The 22,293-nt window shown below is 44.3% G+C and overlaps 1 protein-coding gene across 1 annotated transcript in view; it reads right to left on the minus strand.

The window, feature by feature from the left end:
* LOC106722760 (uncharacterized protein C8orf34 homolog) overlaps positions 1-22,293 on the minus strand; it is a 113,550-nt gene that overhangs the window by 39,957 nt on the left and 51,300 nt on the right. The window contains exons 3-4 of the mRNA XM_025215237.1: positions 19,922-20,007; positions 9,316-9,389 (exon numbers count right to left, since the gene is read on the minus strand). Of these exons, the coding sequence (XP_025071022.1) occupies positions 9,316-9,389; positions 19,922-20,007 (160 nt within the window). The remainder of the gene's footprint in view (positions 1-9,315; positions 9,390-19,921; positions 20,008-22,293) is intronic.

Below are 22,293 nucleotides of genomic sequence, written 5' to 3' on the forward strand. Positions count from 1 at the left end.
CTTATTGATATACTTCAAGATGGAAGGCCTAGTTATTCACAGACACAGACACACACACACACACACACACAGACACACACACACACACACACACACACATGCTTCACCAGAACAGCACAGAAGGCTCCACAAGGAGGCCCAGACTTGCAGGAAAAAGAACTCCCCCATCTTTAAAGACCACTTTTTATCAGAGATATAGAACAGACTAACATATTGTTTCCTGGCAGAGTATCTTTCACCTCAGACCACAGCACTCCATAAGAATTCATTGAGCATGAAAAGATTAAATTTAGATGAGGAGGAAGCCTGTCTTTGATTTCCAGTTTTCCTGCAGTCAAAGACAATAGGTTCCAAGAGCATCTTGTATTCACTAGCACTGGGCTGAGAATAAAGCACAGAAGGCAAATAAACAACAATAAAGCAGGCTCAAAGTGTCTGATTTCAATTAAACAATAAAAGTGTAATCATTTTAGGGTCTTCCTAAAAAAACAATTTGGTTAGTAATTAGTTCATGACAAGTTGTAAATATAAAGTCTATTTTGACTGAACTTTTCACTAAACATGTATTTTTAATTAACTTCAAATTTTACTAGCAAGTTCAGAATATACCACAAGATCACTCATAGCTTTTGCATGTAAATTTTACTATTTTATAGCTTATCAAGCTTAAATAGAAACATCTGTTAGAGATGCTTCCAAATCAGTAACACAATGCCATTTTTAACAATTATCTGCAAGTCTGCCCTTCTGATAGATACTGACCAAAAAACTGAAAAGTGTGAGTGTTATTAAAGCAGCTAATCTTCCTGTAAAACATTGTATGTGAAGGTTCTTCACACAACTTTCATGTTTCTATTTGAGTTCACCCACTGTTTAATCTTTCAGTTTCCGCAATCTGTTCAGGCACACAGGGTGAGCTAGTCAACTCAGTTCTTAAGGTAATCTAAAAATAATAATCCTCCTCAGAGCTTTGTTGCAATATTGGTAGCCATCTCTAATCCCTATCTTCAACATTAGGACCCGTTCAACTTGAAATGCCATGTAATTGAAATTACAAGCTTTCTGCTCCATGTGGCAGACAGCCAGGCATTTTATACCAAATCTACAATAAAAAACGCATTGAGCTTTCTCTTTGCATATTGCAGTTTAGGCTGAATTATGACTAGTTCTTCTATTTACAGGGGAAGAAAGTATGTGGGGACTAGGGAATTACACATGCTTCAGCATGTGAAATGTATGCAACAGACTAATTTCATTACAAGTTCAGCCATATTTTATTTTTGGGATAAAAAACTTGGATTTGGGATGCCAAATATCAATAAAATCCTAAAATTCTGAGCATCATTGACCTTTTACATTTAAAAAATATATTAAAATATTTGCAAAATATTTCCATTTAAAATGAATTTTTAAAAGATTTGAGATTTTTTAATTAAGACTACTCAGGTCAGGGACAATGTCCTTCCCATTTTAGGGCCTAATCCTGCAAAATTATGTATATTTCCTCATGATTGCTATATACTTCCATTGGCTTCAGTGAGCCCTTATGGATCTCTGCATAACTGTGATGACTTGGACTTTTTTTTTTAATCCTGTTCTAGAAATGTCTTGGAAATATAGTGCTGGCAAAATATGAAGCACTACCTCTGGGACTCAGTTCAGAAAAGCACACAAATATGTTCTTAAATCCCACTGACTTGAGTGATGCTTAAGTATGAGGTTTAAAATGAAGCTCTAACCAAAGTCCTTTCTGTACTAAGGATGCTTTTCTGAATCAAGGCCCAGGTTCTTAATTCATTCTAGCTGTCCAACTGGTCTGTCGCAGAACACTTAGGTGCCCTGCTCCTTAGAGTGGAAACCACTGGGGAAAGAGCCCTAGCAGTGAGTGGGGAGCCCAGCTGCTGGTCACCAGGGCAACCAGAGGGAACTAGTGGCCCACACCTGCCAGAGGTCAGCTGACCAGAAGGGGCAGGGCCTGGCCCACATATAAACCCCAGGGCTGAGGCAAGGAGGGCAGTTCCCTGCTAGCAGTCAAGGAGGAAGGAGCTCTGCTGGAGCAAGAAACGCGGCGAGGCCTGACTGCACGAGCAGCTCCTGATACTGTGGTGGGATGGAGGATTCCCCGGTAGGGTTTGAATGACATTATAGTTGGGCAGTTTGAGTTTATGTTACAGTTCAGAGGCTTGTGTTTGTTTACTGTTTAAGACTGGTGGCTTGGGTGAGGCTATTAGGGCAAGGAGGAGGCCTCATAGGGGACCCACGGCAGCGTGGGGCCCCTGGTGCCAGAGAGGGTGCAGCATTGGGGATGCACTGCCCCAAGCGCCAGAGAGGGTGCAGCATTGGGGGTGCACTGGCCCCAAGCGCTTGGAAGGTGCAGAGCAAGACAGGGGCCACGGAGGGCCCAGGGAGGACAAGGGGGCCAAATTATAACAAGATCCAGACCGAACAACTTTAGTTCCATCTGCGGGGCTTGGGGCATGGTAAAGGGGTGGTTGGAGCCACGCATAGCCCATAAGGGTAGGGTGCCCCGAAACACTCATTGTAGAATGGGACCCACAAGGGGTCCAGGAGTCCACAGGGTCAGAGTACATCAATTTGTGTCCAAGATGACGTAAAGGCAGCCTCCCTAACATATATTTACCATCAAAGACGTGGCGGGTGATAATCGAGGGTGCCCATTGGGCCAACTTGACACGGTAGGGGGGCCTTGGGGAGATCACGGCCATCCTACAAGACCCCACGCTGTGACATGGTCACTCAAATATGCTCAGTTATAGCTGCAGGATGGACAGCAAGGGCTTGATTTTTGATCTACGTGTTATTTCAACAAAAAGCAAGCTGCCCATATGAAAGTTTGATGTGTCGTTTGTGCGGGCCGGGTGTGAGCCGGGCCCTTTTTTGTGCTCTGCGCGGGCTGTGGCTAGCAGCCCGGGCACACGGGGTTGGAGAGAACGTGTGACACGCTAGAATTAGGCACGGAGTCGTAATGGTAGATTGAAAGATTGTTTACTTACACTGGAGATGGTTGCAGTGCAGGCTGGAAAATTTGCTTGAGTTGCGGTTACAGACAAAACAACACGAACAATCACGTGGAGTTTGCTAGGCTCCACAGAAACAGAGCTCCGGATGCCCTGGACAAGCGTGCCACCGAAATAGAAACTTTGTAGATACGTCTTATAAAGAATTATCGCTCGAAGACGGAAAGAGGTGGGCGATGGATCAGGTCACCAAACTCCTCTGAATCTCACACAGGGTTTCTATTACCCTGCCGTGTACCCAGAGTCCCCACGAGATGGATGTGGAGTCCTCTTTGGCTTGGGCGGAAACCGCTCAAGCCTCTTATACGGCTAGCAGGCCAATCGTTAGCCGCCACGTGGGAATAATTTAGAACTAGCCAATAGCGGGACACAAATTTACATGCGGGTGGCGGGAACTCCTTTGCACCGTGCATTTCTCTTGCAACTTGAGCAATGCACCCTGCAAAGGAAGCTACAAATTGGCGGGAAATTCTCCCTTGCACCGGGGTTCTCCTTTGCAGCAGAAAACTCCACCGTGCAACGAAGCTGCAATTTAGCGGGTATAATTCTAGTGCCGAAGCGCACACAAAATCATACCTTTGGGTTATGACATCGTTAAATTTAAGCAAACATGGTAACTTGGAGGGTTCAAAATTTTGGCCACAGGTAAAACGCATTTGTCTACAAACTCTAAGTATATTATATTCTGTAAATGATGATAAAGAGTAGGGTATACTGCAGCCATTTGCATTATAGAATATGTGTTGGAATAAAGCATATTTTGAAAAGACTGTATACTTTGAAAGTCATTTATAGTCAACAGTCACAAATTTGAGTTTCTTAGCTCTGTAGAATTCTCTATGAGTGAGAGTAATTGAGGCTAGAGACAAACATTACACAGAAACAAGTTTAAGTGATCTGGAACTAGTTTAAGCCTGTAACGGAAGAGATGTTCAGTGTACATAAACCAGTTTGAAAATGGCAGAAACTAGTTTGAGATAAACCTGGTTGCATGTAGTATCAGACCTAAGTGATTTGGCTCAAACTGGTTTGTGCAATATCTGTCCAGACCTCTTCCTGGTTTAAGTTAAATCAGAGACCTCCAGCATCTCAGATGCTTTGCAACTCTGGGTGGGGCTCTGAGCTCTGCTCCAGCCCAGCAGGGCTGGCCCCTCCCCTCTGCTCCCTAGCTCCAGCACCAGCAGAAACTGCAATCAAAGCAGGGTCTGCCTGGTTTCCTCCTGCTCCCCACTTCCCCCTCACCACTCCCTGCTCAAGGAGGGATTTTCCCCTCTCCTCTGCCTTATACAGACACCTCTCAGCATTAGCTACTGTAACACATGCTGACTATTAGGGATGTGCGGGGCTTCGGATCCAGAGAAGCTTCGGACGTTTCGGGGTCTGAAGCAGCACACCCAGGAGAAAGCTCTGGCCTCGTTAGGCTTCCTGAAGCAGTTTTGGAGCTTCCAAAGAGCATCAGAGCCGCCTTGGAGAGCCGAGCATAGGGTATAATGGGGAAACAATACAATATCTATAACTTATTGTTTTTTGTCCAATTTGGATGACACTTTCAGAAGTGGCAGACTGTGCAGAGAGGATGAATTCTGCCAAGCTTCAAAAAGATCGGTGCAGGGGTTTGGTGGGAATGGCACAACAAACTTTTGAAAGCAAAATTCATGTCATGTCTAGGCGTTACAACATAGCAGGGTAAAAGCTGCAGGAATGGTAGCTCTTACTGAGGCCACAACACCTGCCAAGCTTCGTGAAGATGGGTGCAGGGGTTTGGGGAGAACTGCACCACAAGCTGCGGACAAGTAAAACTCGTGCCATGGGTGCATGTGGGACTGACTGTCTCTGGCTTGGGGCGGGGAGGGGAGGCACTACTGCGGGCCTGGTTGCTAAGCTACTGTGTTACCAGTTACCAATCAATCAATCAATCATGATTCACTCAGGGACCAGGGACTCAGGGACCAGCTCAATACACAGGACCTGGCTACTACATAACGACTTAAGGAGCATTAATTAGCACCTACAAAACCAGGCTAAGGAGAAGAAAGAATCAATACAGACAGTCAACTGCCCCAAGACAGAGACAGTCTTGGCACAAATTTTGTCTGTCAGCAGCTAGGTGTGCAGGGCCGCAGAAACCCCCCCACCGATCTCCTCGACAGCTGGCAGGCGTCATGGCCTCAGCAGGGGCCACCATCCCTGCAGCTGTCACCCTGCTGTGCCTTAACACACACAGTGTCACCCATGTCCACAGCTTGAGGTGGTGTTCCCCACAAACCCCTGCACCCATCTTCTTGAAACTTGGCAGGCTTTGTGGCTGCAGTAAGAGCTACCACCCCTGCAGTTTTGACCCCCCTGTGTTGTAACACACAGCTGTGACATGAGTTTGGCTTTCAAGAATTTGGGGTACAGTTCCCCCCAAATTCCTGCACTGATCTTCTTGAATCTTGGCAGGCTTCTTGCTCTCAGCAGATGCTACCGCCCTGCAAGTTTCATCCAAATTGGATAAAAAACAACAAAGTGATAGATATTTCATTGATTCCCCATTGTACCCTATGGCCTGATCTCCGAGGCGGCTCTGAAGCTTCGGAGCTGCTTTGGCCGGATCGAGGAAGAAACCTAGTCTGAAGCTCTGGATTGGATCGCGGCCACCCAAAGCAGCCAGATCAGAAGCCGGATCAGATCACTGCCGACTCGCACAGGCCTACTGACTATGGTCCGTGCTGTGGGAAACAAGACAAAGGCAGACAGGACAGTGTCAGCTTAGGGCTTTTGGAAGCTAATCAATAGGTAGCTGGATAATGTCCCTCTGTTCCTTCCTTGGAAAAAGTTGTTTAAGAAGAGCTTGAACTAATGAGACAGGCTGTTTTGTTTTGTTTGATGGGCTGACAAATGCTAACAACTCCCTGTGTAACTGAATGCTCTGTTATCAACAGTGTAGGGATGGGGGCCTCCTCCCTAATCAAAGCATCCTCCCAGGGCCTGGCCATGCCCCTCTCAGCTCAGCATTGTAGAAGGGAAGGGAGGGCTGCTCTAGCACCCCCAGCTTCTAGCCTTAGTCACTGAAGGCACGTGCCTGCGTTTCTTCAATCCAGTCTGTTCACTGGTTCAGCCTACCCAGGTTAGACTAGCCTGCAAAGATTGAATAAATTCATGCTCAGGGTTTTTGAATGTCTGTCACTAGCCCAAGAGACATAGACTCTCAAGCCCACAGACCATACGCCAGCTAATGGAATGGTGGGGAGCCAGTAGACAGATAATACAGAACTCCTCTGCTTCTCAAATGTACTATTAGCTGAAGTACCAGTAACCTCCAGAGTTCTTAAGCTCTGCTTGGAATTGGGAAGAGAAAGAACTTTTAATCTACAATGGCACATTCAATAAGGGGATATCTTCACCTTGTGGAGCATCGAAACTCATTGTGGCTCTTGAAGTAGACCGATGGGGAGAACTGCTTAACACATTTGAGAGAGAGTATTCAAACTTCAGGAGGCCTTTTTTTTTTTGCATAAATATGGCCTTTATTTTTTTGTCCATTTTTACTGTCAAATCAGTACCACAAAATTGATTTATAGAGGTTTGTTTCTTTAAATATTTTTTCCTTCTATTACTTTGAGCTTTACAACTTTTTCAGTAGGGAAGAACCACTTTTAAAAGGTGATTGTTGTATGTATCTTTAGTATTTTTAAGATATACCATATTTACTCAATTCCAAGATGACTTTTTTTCCTCCATTCATCATAGGGAAAACAAAGCTCTTAAATCACCATCAGAAAACTGGTCCCATATTTCCTAGTCTATATGAAAATATAAATGTACTTTCCAAAACTGATGAAGTAATTGTACAGATTTTCCCCCTTGTCTACATTAGTATATGGCCTCATTAATGTAGTACCTGAGCACCTTGCTATCTTCCTGTTTATGCCCCAAACATCTTTATGAGGTACAGGAATGTTGTTACTATATTTTACAGGTGGGGAACTGAAGCACAGAAGCTTACCTGAGAACACACAATGGAGCCAAGAATTGAACCTCACTCACCAGATTCCTTGGCTGCCTTCTTTTGAGTGTGCTACATTTTAGTATATAACTATTAACATCTGAATCAGATTTGGAAAAATAACAGAAAGAAAAGAAATGTCTGAATTCCTAGATACCGCTGCACAACATCTTACAATAGATTAGGCCATTAAACAAAGATACAAAGTGGCTGACAGCAGAACACTAAATAATATTCATACATGGGTATATATGTGTATACACAGTACTTTATCTATCTAAAATGTGCAATACATAAGGTTATAAAAATGCTGCAGCAATCTTTGCTTGATATCCAAATTGATCTTTTTTCCTTCTGTCTTCTCCTTCCTCCTCCATTTAATTCAATTTAAAACAGCAAGACACAGAAATATTTGCTCTTTCCCCATGCTATTTTTTTGGTTGAGTTGGACAAATTAAAAATGATAGTAATGGGTTCAATTCAATAAGAAAAAAATTCCTGTGTTCAGAAAATGAAAGTCAATTTATTACAACTTTCGCCATTTGTTCATTGTGAAGCAGAACATGACTGGGAAAAATAACAAGTCTCCAGCCAATCCACAACAGCACTGCTCTTCTTCTGACTCACATTCCTAACAACTGTACACAGAAGCTTAATCATATCATCCTAGATCTTCTAAGAATCTTAGGCATGGATCTGAGCTTCTTGTTTGTGAATTGCTTTGATGTCATCAGTTGGAAGGTAGTATAAGTGTTATTAAATATTATTAGCATTTATTAGGTGGTTGCCTGATTACCTAGAAATATGTTAATACGTGTTCATAATATGGTTCTTTTTTCCTTAGTCGAAAGAACAGCTGGCGCACTTGCTTTCCACTTACATAAATAGATAATAATTTCCTTTTATCAACTGAATTAAAGAGAATATATATGGAAACTAAGTTTCTCAGACAACTAAACTCAGCAAAAGTTACTACTTCTGAATTTAATTGTATGACACTTCCTAAACATAAGCAATAGCACAGAGATCTTTGGGTTTTAACAGTTTTTATTTTGAGAAAAAATCTCAAGTCTTTACACACAGCACTAGTGCCAGATTTTTGGTAATATTGGCCCTTAACAAATAATTTTAATCATGGCTATATTTTCTACAAACTTTATATGACTGCTCTATACCTCAAAGGAAGAAACTTTGGTGAAAATACTATTGTATCTAATATTATTTTTTAAATCAGATCCCCTTTAATCAGATCACTTAAATAGGTACATCGTTCACTTTTCTATTAGTTTAAAGGTATCTGTTTAATTTGTAGAGCTGCCGTAGAGATTTTAACTGTAAGTTTCATAACTAATGTTAGAATTTAGATTATTTTGTTGCAATCAGTTTCTGCAAAAGCAAAGCTTATTAAGACAGGGGAATAGTTATTTGATATTCTTTAATATAAACATTAATGAGCTGCTTAGAATGCTTTGAGTCCTGGTGTTGAGATTTGGCTGCTCTCAATGGAAGTTTTGCAAGCAGATCATAGATTCATAGATTCTAGGGTCGGAAGGGACCTCAATAGATCATTGAGTCCAACCCCCTGCAAAGGCAGGAAAGAGGGCTGGGTCTAGATGACCCCAGCTAGATGCCTATCTAACCTCCTCTTGAAGACCCCCAGGGTAGGGGAGAGCACCACCTCCCTTGGGAGCCCATTCCAGACCTTGGCCACTCTAACTGTGAAGAAGTTCTTCCTAATGTCTAGTCTAAATCTGCTCTCTGCTAGCTTGTGGCCATTATTTCTTGTAACTCCCGGGGGTGCCTTGGTGAATAAAACCTCACCAATTCCCTTCTGTGCCCCCGTGATGAACTTATAGGTAGCCACAAGGTCGTCTCTCAACTTTCTCTTGTGGAGGCTGAAGAGGTCCAGGTGCCCCAGTCTCTCCTCATAGGGCTTGGCCTGCAAGCCCCTACCCATAAGAGTGGCCCTTCTCTGGACCCTCTCCAGGTTATCCACATCTCTCTTGAAGTGTGGTGCCCAAAACTGCACGCAGTATTCCAACTGCAGTCTGACCAGCGCCCGATAGAGGGGAAATATCATCTCCTTGGATCTATTCGTCAGTGGTACATAAAAGTGTGTACATAAAAGTTGATTTCAAGAGGATGCCTCTTGCAGGGCTGAAGGAAACAACACTGGCACTGAATTAGTTTTCCAGGTATCATTTGTCAAATATACATCTCTACTACATGCAAACTCTCTTAATCCACTGGGTTGTTTTGAAAGGTCATCCATAAAGCAAGGATACTTACAGGTCCCATTACTTGAGATGCACTTTCAAAGTCATTAGTATCTTCCATCTGTGTTTCCACTCCAGGCACTGAAGCTGTTCAAAAGAGGTAGAAGAAAGTCACATTCATCTTATTAAGTAACCATAGTTAATCTCCTAGAAAATGTATAGCTTATAAATTAACTGCTGGCATACGGTAAAGAGCTGGTTTTAAATTACTTCATACTGATATTAATTGTGTGCGGGCTCAGGCCCCCGGCACAAGTTACATTTAAGGTGCAATTAATTTGTTGAGGCAAATCAGCCACTGAGGCATTCTGCAAAAAATGTAGAATATTTTTATGGATCATTTGTATGGTATCATATATGGAATGTGTGTTGTGCCTATGCTGATGCTGGCAATCAGTGGATTAGTAGCACGAGCATTGGGATGGGGTGGGGTTTGGCATTGGGACTGGGAAAGCCTGAGTCCCAATGCCAGAAATGGACTGCCTAGAGAGTGGGTTGCAAGTTTTCTTGGTGGGAGGAAAGGTGAGGGGCTCCCTGTGCTGGGAACTTGGTAACCCCCATGCCTGGCAACCCCCGGTGGGGGTTGTGGAAAAATAAACTTTGAAACACTGAATCACAGGAAGATCTAGCCAGCAGGCTGACTGCCTTGTCCTATAGCTCTGAGGCAGCTGGGGAGCAGGGCACTTTAAAACGATGTGCCCTTTATAGTAGGGCTGTGCGAGGTTTTGGACACAGGTTCGGATCCAGAGAAGCTTTGGACAATTCAGGGTCTGAAGCAGCACACCAGGGTCAAAGCTCTGGCCTTGTTAGGCTTCCCGAAGCGATTCGGAGCTTCTGAAGAGCATCGGAGCTGCCTTGGAGACCCAGCCATAGGGTATAATGGAAAAACAATAAAATATCTATAACATTTCTTGTTTTTTCTCCTATTTGGATGACATTTTCAGAAGTGGTAGAGAGTGCAGAGAGGATGAATTCTGCCAAGCTTCAAGAAGATTGGTGCAGGTGTTTGGGGCGAACAGCACCCCAAATTCTTGAAAGCAAAACTCATGTCTAGGCATTACAACATAGCGGGGTAAAAGCTGCAGGGGTGGTAGCTCTTACTGAGGCCACAATGCCTGCCAAGTTTCACAGAGATAGGTGCAGGGGTTTGGGGAGAACTGCACCTCAAACTGCGGACAAGCAAAGCTCGTGCCATGGGTGCATGTGGGACTGACTGTCTCTGGCTTGGGGTGGGGAGGGGAGATACTACTGCAGGCCTGGCTGCTAAGCTACTGTGTTACCAGTTACCAATCAATCAATCATGATTCACTCAGAGACCAGGGACTCAGGACCAGCTCAGTACACAGGACCTAGCTACTACATAACGACTTAAGGAGCATCAATTAGCACCTGCAAAACCAGGCTAAGGAGAAGAAAGAATCAATACAGACAGTCAACTGCCCCAAGACAGAGACAGTCTTGGCACAAATTTTGTCTGTCAGCAGCTAGGTGTGCAGGGCCGCAGAAACCCCCCCACCAATCTCCTCGACAGCTGGCAGGCGTCATGGCCTCAGCAGGGGCCACCATCCCTGCAGCTGTCACCCTGCTGTGCCTTAACACACACAGTGTCACCCATGTCCACAGCTTGAGGTGGTGTTCCCCACAAACCCCTGCACCCATCTTCTTGAAACTTGGCAGGCTTTGTGGCTGCAGTAAGAGCTACCACCCCTGCAGTTTTGACCCCCCTGTGTTGTAACACACAGCTGTGACATGAGTTTGGCTTTCAAGAATTTGGGGTACAGTTCCCCCCAAATTCCTGCACTGATCTTCTTGAATCTTGGCAGGCTTCTTGCTCTCAGCAGATGCTACCGCCCTGCAAGTTTCATCCAAATTGGATAAAAAACAACAAAGTGATAGATATTTCATTGATTCCCCATTGTACCCTATGGCCTGATCTCCGAGGCGGCTCTGAAGCTTCGGAGCTGCTTTGGCCGGATCGAGGAAGAAACCTAGTCTGAAGCTCTGGATTGGATCGCGGCCACCCAAAGCAGCCAGATCAGAAGCCGGATCAGATCACTGCCGACTCGCACAGGCCTACTGACTATGGTCCGTGCTGTGGGAAACAAGACAAAGGCAGACAGGACAGTGTCAGCTTAGGGCTTTTGGAAGCTAATCAATAGGTAGCTGGATAATGTCCCTCTGTTCCTTCCTTGGAAAAAGTTGTTTAAGAAGAGCTTGAACTAATGAGACAGGCTGTTTTGTTTTGTTTGATGGGCTGACAAATGCTAACAACTCCCTGTGTAACTGAATGCTCTGTTATCAACAGTGTAGGGATGGGGGCCTCCTCCCTAATCAAAGCATCCTCCCAGGGCCTGGCCATGCCCCTCTCAGCTCAGCATTGTAGAAGGGAAGGGAGGGCTGCTCTAGCACCCCCAGCTTCTAGCCTTAGTCACTGAAGGCACGTGCCTGCGTTTCTTCAATCCAGTCTGTTCACTGGTTCAGCCTACCCAGGTTAGACTAGCCTGCAAAGATTGAATAAATTCATGCTCAGGGTTTTTGAATGTCTGTCACTAGCCCAAGAGACATAGACTCTCAAGCCCACAGACCATACGCCAGCTAATGGAATGGTGGGGAGCCAGTAGACAGATAATACAGAACTCCTCTGCTTCTCAAATGTACTATTAGCTGAAGTACCAGTAACCTCCAGAGTTCTTAAGCTCTGCTTGGAATTGGGAAGAGAAAGAACTTTTAATCTACAATGGCACATTCAATAAGGGGATATCTTCACCTTGTGGAGCATCGAAACTCATTGTGGCTCTTGAAGTAGACCGATGGGGAGAACTGCTTAACACATTTGAGAGAGAGTATTCAAACTTCAGGAGGCCTTTTTTTTTTGCATAAATATGGCCTTTATTTTTTTGTCCATTTTTACTGTCAAATCAGTACCACAAAATTGATTTATAGAGGTTTGTTTCTTTAAATATTTTTTCCTTCTATTACTTTGAGCTTTACAACTTTTTCAGTAGGGAAGAACCACTTTTAAAAGGTGATTGTTTATGTATCTTTAGTATTTTTAAGATATACCATATTTACTCAATTCCAAGATGACAGATTGAGACAGAAACCCAATCCAGAGCTCCGGATCGGATTGCAGCCATCAGAAGCAGCTGGATCTGAAGCCAGATCGAATCACTGCCAACTCACACAGGCCTACTTTTCAGATAAGGCACTTTAGACATCCTGAACACAGGAACATCTGTATTGGGGAAAGGCTCCCTGATCTGGGGGTCCCCTTGTGCCAGGACCTTGGAATCTGGGAGAGGATCTCTGATCCTAGGGTTCCCTTGTGCCAGAATTTCAGAAAACTGGCTGGGCTGTAACCTGCAGTTTTTAAAGGTTCCAGTGCACCAGGACCCCAGGAATGGGGAGAGGCTTTCCAATCCTGGGACCCTGAAGTGGAGCCAATTGGTTTGCAGATGGCAGGCAGGATGAGTCAATCTCCATCCGGCACTTGAAAATTCATGTCCCTGGCTGTCTGCTGGCAGTGGTTCAATTCAGATTTGGTCCCAGATCCCAGCAACTGAACCACCTACCATGCATATGTGGCGCAATTGTCAGGATCAGAGACTAGATCCCAACATTCCATTAAGTTAACATTTGCCAGCCCTCCTACTGTACATGAAGGATGACTTTATAAAATGTGGAACAGTATTTCTAACTTGAGTAGTGTGACAACAAAGAACTAAGTACAGCTGCCAAGATGTCTGTAGATTATTTTTTCACTACTAAAACAAAATACCACTTGTCTTTTAGGTTTCACAGTAGCACAACTGAGCAACTTTAACTTAATTGAATCAATTTAGGCTCCCATTAGAATACAATTAAAGTGAAACATCCATGAAAAATACTAGCAATCTTAGAGGGCAATGTTCAAAAAAAACCTCACAGTGTAAGAATCGTCTTCCAATAACATTAAAAGACAACTGTAATTGAAATTAAAATACGGGCCTCTGTGTTGAGCATTTATACAATGATTTAAATCTCAAATATCCTCTCCATTAATTCCTATCTAGAATTTAGTCAATAGAAATAATACTGAACGTGTCTGGTACAGTAGTTACACTAGTGAATGACATTCTCCTATTAACAGTATTTTCCACTACATTAGAACAGAAAATTTCTACTTGATCAACAGCTTAAAGAAAAAGAGTTTGAAGAACTTTTTACAGTCCTTTAAGCACTTTGAAGTGGAAAATATTTGTTAATTAATTACAAAAAACAAACAAAGAAGCCAGTAAGTCATATGAAAGGTATACTGAATTTTGTTTTCTGTAATTGATAGCATTCATTAATGACACAATATAACCTGTACCCCTAATAACAACTAAACTTATGTACACATTATATATAGCAGCATATGGATTAAGTACAGACAGTCAAAAAGCCCAAGGCTAAATCAATTAAATCTTCACAGGTTAGTCTAAGCTCTGTATCTTGAACCAACAATCAAGTGAACAGACATCCATTTTCGATTCTGGAAATGCAGTCACAATCCTGCAGTGGCCCAGGCTAGAAGCCAGGAGGTGCTAGAGCACGTTTCCCTGTTCACTGAAGCAGACAGCTTGGGCCAAGGCTAGCTTGCCCGCCCTGTGAGAGGGAGTTTGTGGGGGAGGTGCAAAGCATCCTGGGATGCTGTGGAACTGTGAATTAATTTGAATCTGGAGGGATCTGGGACAGAAGTTCAGTAACCCAATTTAACTTAAATCAGTTCAATCTGATACTACATCTATCCAGGTTTATCTTAAACTGGTTTTGGCCATTTTGCAAACAGTTTATGTGCACTGAACTTCTGGGCTAGGGACAGAAATTATACATACACTGGTATAAGTGATCAGAAACCAGTTGAAATCTGTAACACAACAAAAGTTCAGTGCACACAAACTGCTTTCAAAATAGCCTAAACCAGTTTAAGATAAACCTGGATGGATGTAGTATCAGATTTAATTGATTTAGGTAAAATCAATTTCTTGAACTTCTGTCCCAGATCCCCTCCAGATTTAAGTTAACTCAAAGTCCCCCAGAATCCCAGGATGCTTTGCACCTCCCTTGCAAGGTGGGATGGGTTAGTACTAGAAGTTGAGTGCACATAGATCAGTTTCAAAATGGCTGAAAATGGTTTATGATAAATCTGGCTGAATGTAGTATCAGACTTAGCTGATTTAGGTCAAACCAGTTTATGAAACTTCTGTCCCAGACCCCTTCCTTTTTCAAGTTAAATCAGAGTCCCCCCCAGCTTCTCAGCATGCTTTTCAGTCCTGGGCTGGGCTGTGCTGTCTGCTCCAGGGAGCAAAGTTGGCCTTACCCCTCTGCTTCCTAGCTGGAGCAGAGGGAGCTGGCTTGCTAGCTCACTGACCTCCCTGACTGGCTCAGTGGCCCCTCTAGGCAAACCCCAGCTGGGTGCTGGGGCAAGGAAGGGGAGGGTTAAACTCACCTTTCCCCAAGTACAGAGCTGCCCTGCTCTGCTGGCTTACTTATGCTGTGACTGTGGACTACAAATCCCAGAGGCACTTGGAAGCAGGAAGACGAAGTGATGAGCAACCCTGCAGAGTCCTCCTTCTGTGAGTGTGGGCTGCAAATCCCAGAGATCTTGAGAGCAGGAAGAGGAAGCAAACACACAGCCCATCCTGGTTATGTGCCAGAGAGCCATGCTGGCTTCTGGCTTGACCTACTGCAGGCATGTGTCTGCATTTCCTGAATCACAAGTTAATGTCTGTTCATTTGCTTATTGGTTCAATCTTTGCAGCTTAAACTAACCTGCAAAGACTGAATCAATTCAGACTTGGGCTTTTTGATTGTCTGTACTTAGCCCTGCTGTGTTACAGATTTGAACCATTTTCGAATCACATATACTGGTTTATGTGAAACTCCTGTCCCTAGCTATGATGCATCTTTTTTGTGCTGTTCAGAATATTTCACATAAGACTGCTAAAGAAAGCAAATTTTCTCCTGTATTTTATAAATGTATGTAATGGAGTGCCACATCATAAAGAATCTTATTTCATGGTCTACTTGACAGGTATCAATTGTGGTAGTATTTTAGTGCAAGGGGCTGACCATCACAGTTCATTTTTCTGTTTATTCCATATTAACTTTTTATTTGATTCCTTCCCATGGAAGTACACGCTGACTGCAAAGATGTTACTTTCAAAACAGTACATATATTTTCATTATAGTTTTCACATTTAGAGCCTGATACCATTTGGTACCATTTGCAGAGTGAAGTTCTTCTCACCATGAGCAGGCAAGGCTTAGGCTTATTGCAGGTGTTATTAAATTAACACAGTAAATTGTTACCAATTTTTTTTTTGGTATTAAAGCTGGAAAAATGCAAACAGGTAGACAAATTTCCATCTCCACCATACCACAGTCAGAGAAGGTTTTGAAAGGAAGGAAACTTATATGGTCTTGTTATAGAGGGCAGATGAGGGGTGCTTTGCTGAGTATTTCTATCCCCATGCACCATCTGGGATCTGGAGTTCGATGCTCAGCCCTCCAAGGAAACCCTATAGCATAACCCAATGACACTAAAGTTTCTTGTACTGATTGGTATTTGCTACTGAACTGCATATTCCCTCAGCAAATTATTTCTATTCATGATACATGGGATATGGTTCATGACATGCAGGTGTTATGGGATTTCAAAAGTTTGTGTTTGGAAATCATACAGTTGACAGCCTGTTCTCCTCTCTCAATTGCATTTGTTTAGATATGAATCTATTTATCTGAGTAGGATTACATTGGTGTTAAATCAATATAATGAAAATTAGAATCAGGCCCTGAATTTTCAGTGGACCCCATCTAGTGCCTGATACTGCATAAACAATCCTCTCACATGAGTCATCTCTGTGATTTTATTTGGCTGCATTGTATAAGTAAAGCTTACTCACGAGTAAGGGTTGCTACATCAGATATTTAGCTAATTAATTCTGAACCCAGGGCTTCAAAAAGCCACAAGAGGTACTCCCAATTTAATAACTTAATATTGTGCCCACTAACCAAGTTGTAGATCATTATCCAAAAACGGAAGCATACACTTTAATTATGCTAAGCATCAGCATTGTGCCTGTGTGTTTCTGAACCAATGTTTTATATCAGCATTTCTCAGAGTATAGTCTACTCCCAGAAGGGAGTGCAGCATGATTAGTTGCAATCCACTATGAGTAGAAAATAAAACTTATAATAACCTTGGACAAGCCTGACAAGATAAAACTCTGTGCCACTTTTGTGGTATGATACATTCCTAAATGACATAACTAAAAATTAAGAGCACAATCTAATAGCTCAGGTTGATACTACAGTGTTTTCTGACAGTATTTAAATGTATGCCTGTACTGTTTGAAGAAATATATTATCTTCACCACATATACACAATTTTTCGAGAAGCAAAGAAGTACAATATAGTCAGAAATCAGATTGGGAGCCATGAATATAGTATAGGTCAGTGTTTCTCAACCTGTGGGTCGCGACCAAAAAGTGGGTCACAAGAATATTTGAAAGGGTTCATAATTTCATAGTTAGTAGGGTCGGAAGGGACCTGAGCAGATCATCAAGTCCAACCCCCCTGCCATAGCAGGAAAGAGTACTGGAGTCAAATGACCCCGGCAAGGTGTTCATCCAGCCTCCTTTTAAAGACCCCCAGGGTAGAAGCCAGCACCACTGCTCTTGGAAGTTGGTTCCAGATCCTAGCTGTCCTGACAGTGAAGTAGTGCCTCCTGATATCTAGCCTGAATCTACCCTCTGCTAGCTTGTGACCGTTATTTCTTGTCACTCCTGGGAGTGCTCGGGGGAACAGGGACTCTCCCAATGCCTGCTGGTCCCCCCTGACTAGTGTGTAAATGGCCACTAGATCCCCCCTCAGCCTTCTCTTGTGGAGGCTGAACAGGTTCAGATCCCTTAGCTTCTCTCCTCATAGGGCCTGCACTGCTGACCCCATATCATGTGGGTAGCCCTCCTCTGGACCCTCTCCATGCTGTCCACATCCCTCCTGAAGTGCAGCACCCAGAACTGGACACAGTACTCCAACTGCAGCCTAACCAGTGTTGCACAGAGGGGGAGGATCACCTCCTTGGACCTGCTTGAGATGCATCTGTGGATGCATGACAAGGTATGGTTGGCCTTCCTGACCACATCCCCACACTGTCGGTCCATGTTCATATTGGTGTCAATAATTACTCCAAGATCCTTCTCTGCCTCTGCACTGACAAGAAGGGAGTTCCCCAGTGTGTAGGTCTGCTGCTGGTTCTTCCACCCCAAGTGTAGTTCCCTGTACTTGTCAGTGTTGAAACCCATCCTGTTCTCATACACCCACCCCTGTAGCCTGTCCAGATCCAATTGCAGCCTATTCCTTTCTTCTAGCATGCCCACTTCACCCCACCTCTTAGTGTCATCTGCGAATTTGAACAAGTTGCTGATGAAGATGTTGAACAGTGCGGGCCTGAGGACTGAGCCCTGTGGAACCCCACTGCCCACATCCCTCCAGGTCAAATAAGACCCACCCACCACCACTCTCTGGGTACAGCCCTCTAGCCAGTTAGTGACCCATCTGACTGTGGTTGTGAGCAAGTCCCAAAAAAAGGTGGGAAACCATGGGTTTCCCCTTGCAGGCTGGCAGCATTCAAGCATGCAAGGAGCTACTTGGGATGATGGGAGGCAGGGGGAGCATGTGCATCTGCATGTGCACATGCACATGGCTGGTGTGCAGCCAGGCAGGGTCAAGGGAACATCCTGAGCAGTTGGATACAGCTAAGTGTAAGGGGAGCAGAGGTTGGAGGTCCAGGGTTTGGGAACTGTCCGTGTGTGTGTGGGTGGGTGTGGAGGGGAATGGGTGTGGCAGGTGCCTGCTGGCACTGGGGGAAGGTGGCTGGGTGCCGAGGCTGTGTCAGGGCAGGGGGCGAAAGACAAAGCACCAGGCCCTCCAGTGGGGGAAAAGGGTTGGGGGGAACTGCATGGCTGGGCCAGCGGCATCAGGGCTGGTGCCCATAGTCACAGGGGTGGAACACCTGGGAGACGCTGCTTGAAGGCGGGGGGTGCCATGATCAGGCTGCCTGGTGTGGTGTGGGAGCCCCAGCCCAGAGCGGGGCAGGGTGCCACAGGCCTCTCCTCCTCCTCCCCTCAGGCCATGCTGGGGTTGGACTCGCTCTGCTGACATCTGCATTAACTGGAGCTGCTGCAGACACCACGCTCCAGCCTGAGTGGGGTGGGGGCAGCTGGGGGCCCCCTTTGTCAGGGCTGCTGGGGTAGGGGACTGCAGATTGGGAGTAAGGGCACCAGCAAGGCCAGGGAGCTGTGGATCAGGAGTGAGGAGGACTGGCAGTGCCAGGGGGCTGTGAGTGGGGAGTGAGCGCCACCAGCAGGGCCAGGAAGCTGTGGGTTGGGAGTGATGGGTCAACTGGCAGGAATAGGGGGCTGTGGGTCAGGACTGGACATCAATGTTTACAAATGGGTTTTGGTGCAAAAAAGGTTAAGAACCACTGGTATAGGTTGATAGGTTTTGTTCCTATTTCTGGGCAATGCTATCTTGTAATAGACAGTTGTATTTTTCAATCAAAATATATTACTAGCAAACATTGTAGGAAAAAGCATACGTTGGGAGACAGAACATTTCTGAGAGCGCCTTGTAAAATATTTGGCAGCACATAACTACTTCCCTCACACCTTCTTCCCTAAGGGACTAAGTTATTTTCTGTTTATCTGGGTAATGGGTTGTCAGTGAGTAGCTGTTTACCCACAAGAGGTAGATGTGTACATAAGGAAAAGGTTCCAACCTATGTCTTCCTCCCTCTCTGGGGAAGAGGTATAGGATTCAGGGTCTTAATTCCTTTGAACCCCCATCAGCTGCAGAGAGTCTGTTACACAGCCAAGCCCCCTATTTTATTGATCACTTTCTGCTGCCATTGTTTTGAAACAATTAAAGAACATTCAAAACTATAAAAAGATTCTGAATGGCCTTGTGTAGAGTAGCAGACATAAGATGGGATAAGTATAATAGTATATTTTAGATCTGTTCTGGGGTGCTTTATATATTTATTAATTTTTATTCACCAAAGTAAAAAACAGCCTTACCGGTAGGTGACTGCTAAAGTCCTAACAAGTCAAAGCCAAAACTCAAAGCCAAAACTAATCTGGTCTACATATATACTTCATTGGAAATTGTTTCTATCTGAGGGACTGCCTGGAATATATAGCAACAGTGAGACCAAGCTCAACACCATTTGGTATGACTGGTAAACTATTCTGGCACATTGTAAAGCCCATTTTTTACAGTGGGAACTGAAGGAGAGATGAGGCAGGATCTGGAAAGATTTTTCTTGGGGGAATAACTGTAAGTTATGGGTCTGCTGTTTCCAGATCTGTGATTAGAGAGACAGAAGAAAAAGTGTTGTTTGATAATATTGTATTTTCTAAATCTACATCCAGGGTGCTCAGAGAGCTGGATTTGATTTTTTGTTGTTGCTGCAGTTTTAAATATTAAATGTCTTTAATAATTTCTAGTTTGACTACATATTTTATTTACAGCCACTACTTAATCAGTATAACATAATTTGATACAAGAGCAGCTTTACATACATCATGTAACTTACCATCAGAGTCAGGCAGTGCTTCCTCAGGACCCTGAGACATGAGCGACACATCCTCCGCCTGTTCCACTAAGTTATCTCCTTGCAGTCTAAACAATAAAACATTGAATAAAAGCATAGTATAATATTGTTCCACAAATAGGAAACTTAGGTGTTTTATATATGAGCATATGGTTGCTTGTGCATGTGATGAAACTGCCCTTTTTAGAGGTCTAATTGTGGCATGTTACATGAGCAGCAGTACGTTGCGATTTAATTTTGTCACATTGTACATGTGTGGTGGTGTATTGCGAAGGAAATGACTGTTACGTAGCAAACTAAAACACATCCCAATGTATTTTAGTTTGCTACCTAATAAATTGGAGTGTTGCATCCATCCCTGAGCCCTTTCAGGCTTCCAGTGCCTGATGCACTGTCTCTGCCACCTCCTTCAGGTGCCAGCACACCCAGCTGCCCTCCTTCTACCTTCCTGAACTGTCCTCAGGGGCAAGCCAGCCTGTTTCTGGGTGGTCCCAGATGGTAAAGACAGTGCATAGGGTGCCGGAAGCCCTGGGGGAAAAAAAAGGCAGCGGGGGCGGGGGGGGGGGGGGGCAGTCTTACCCTCTGCAGTGGTTTCACCCCCCTGGGGCTCCCTGGATGGGCTATCAGCAGGCCAAGTGCTGCCTTAGCTCGGACCCGGTACCTGGCCCACTAGCAGCCCATCTGGGAGGTCTGGGGGTGCCACTGCCATGGAAGGAAGGACCAGGGCCCCTGCAGCTCAGAACCTGCTGGCAGCCAACCCCCTGGCCATGGGCTGGTTCTGCCTAAAAAAAGCCCCTAAATTGAAATAGTGGGTTTTTAATCATCACAATTAAAAACCCATCATTTCAATTTAGGGAAACTAAACTCCCATCAGGTGTACAAGCAGCCTATATGCCCACCATGTAACGTCCTACTATGAGGAGCAGAATAGCAGTTGAAAACAGATATTCATAGTTCAACCACGAAAACCCCTATTCATAACATTATATCATCCCACAGTATTTAGCAAAAGAAGCTGATTTGGGAGAAAATTAATCTGAAATCTAACATAGGGATTTGGGTGAGACTTATCTTAATACTTACTTAAAGGAAGCCTAAAGGAAATATACTCCAGCAGAGGGTTGTGTTTTCCATGTCTCCATGTGGAACAAAGTGTTTACCTTGAATACATTATTTTTATAACCTACTTCAAACGACCCAAGGTATCTTCTCCATATATTAGTTGTGTACTTTTATAGAACAAAAACTTATATAGGAACACTTTTTTCTGTTTTTTAAAATGATCTTTCTGTCATTCACTGCCATCTTGTCTTTACAGTTTTTCCATGCATTTACTAACTGTAGTCAAATCCTTCTGCTTAATATCTTTAATCAACTGCTCAGGTGAGTCCCACTACCTTTCTTCAGGCTCCCCTGAATCATGGTTATTGTCTTTGTTCTTTGGTAAACAACTTGCAGCTTGTAGCCCTTTAAAATGGTCAATTACACAAGAAGAAAATTAAAAAATAAATATAAAAGTGGAATGAATCTGGCAGAGTCTAGGACCCAGACACAATTCTAGATCATTGGGGCAAAACCTTGGTGCTAGAGACAATGAATCATGTTTCATGCAAAAATGTCCCTTTCACTTTTAATTTCACTCTCTGTCACTACCTAAATGTGACCTGATCTACCCAATCTATATTGCTCTTTTACATTTTGCTTCATTTTCAAGTCTAGTATCAAATTAACCTTTGAAGCTGTAAAGCCTCTTCCCCTCAAAACATCTTTTGATGATTTAGGTTTTTTGCTAGTGTAACCCTCTGACACATTTGAATCATAAGTCATATCCTTACCTATACCTTCCTGGAAAAGCATGTTTACCCACTAATTTAATGAGTTTCCCTTATTGCTTTTAGGGTAAGGTTTTTTTTGTGCCCTGAAAACCAATTTATATCCATAGGGCGCATCCACACATGCCCCAACAGGGGGTTCAACCCCCACACAAGGGGTACAGTCCACCAATGGGGACCAAATGGCCCCCACAGCGGCTACCACCCCCCTTGCAAGGCCCACATGCCTCACCCCAGCCCCCCAATTGCTGCCCCATCTGGCCCCATCCCCCACCAGTTGCTGCAGCCCCCTCAATGGCTGCCCCACTCAGCCCCACTGCCTGCTTCTCCAGACCCCCCAATGGGTGCCCCACCCATCCTCACCCCCAGGCCCCCTTGGCTACCCCCACAACCCCAGGCACCATCACGTTTAAAAAAAAAAACAAAAAAAACAAAGCCTCTGCTTACCTGAGAAGCAGGGTGGGGGGGTCTCCTGGCAGAGCGCCCCGGGCAGCACAGGACAGCGGAAGGGCAGCAGGGGCC

The sequence above is a fragment of the Alligator sinensis genome, unplaced genomic scaffold (genome assembly GCF_000455745.1).
Source record: "Alligator sinensis unplaced genomic scaffold, ASM45574v1 scaffold71_2, whole genome shotgun sequence".
NCBI lineage: Eukaryota > Metazoa > Chordata > Crocodylia > Alligatoridae > Alligator > Alligator sinensis.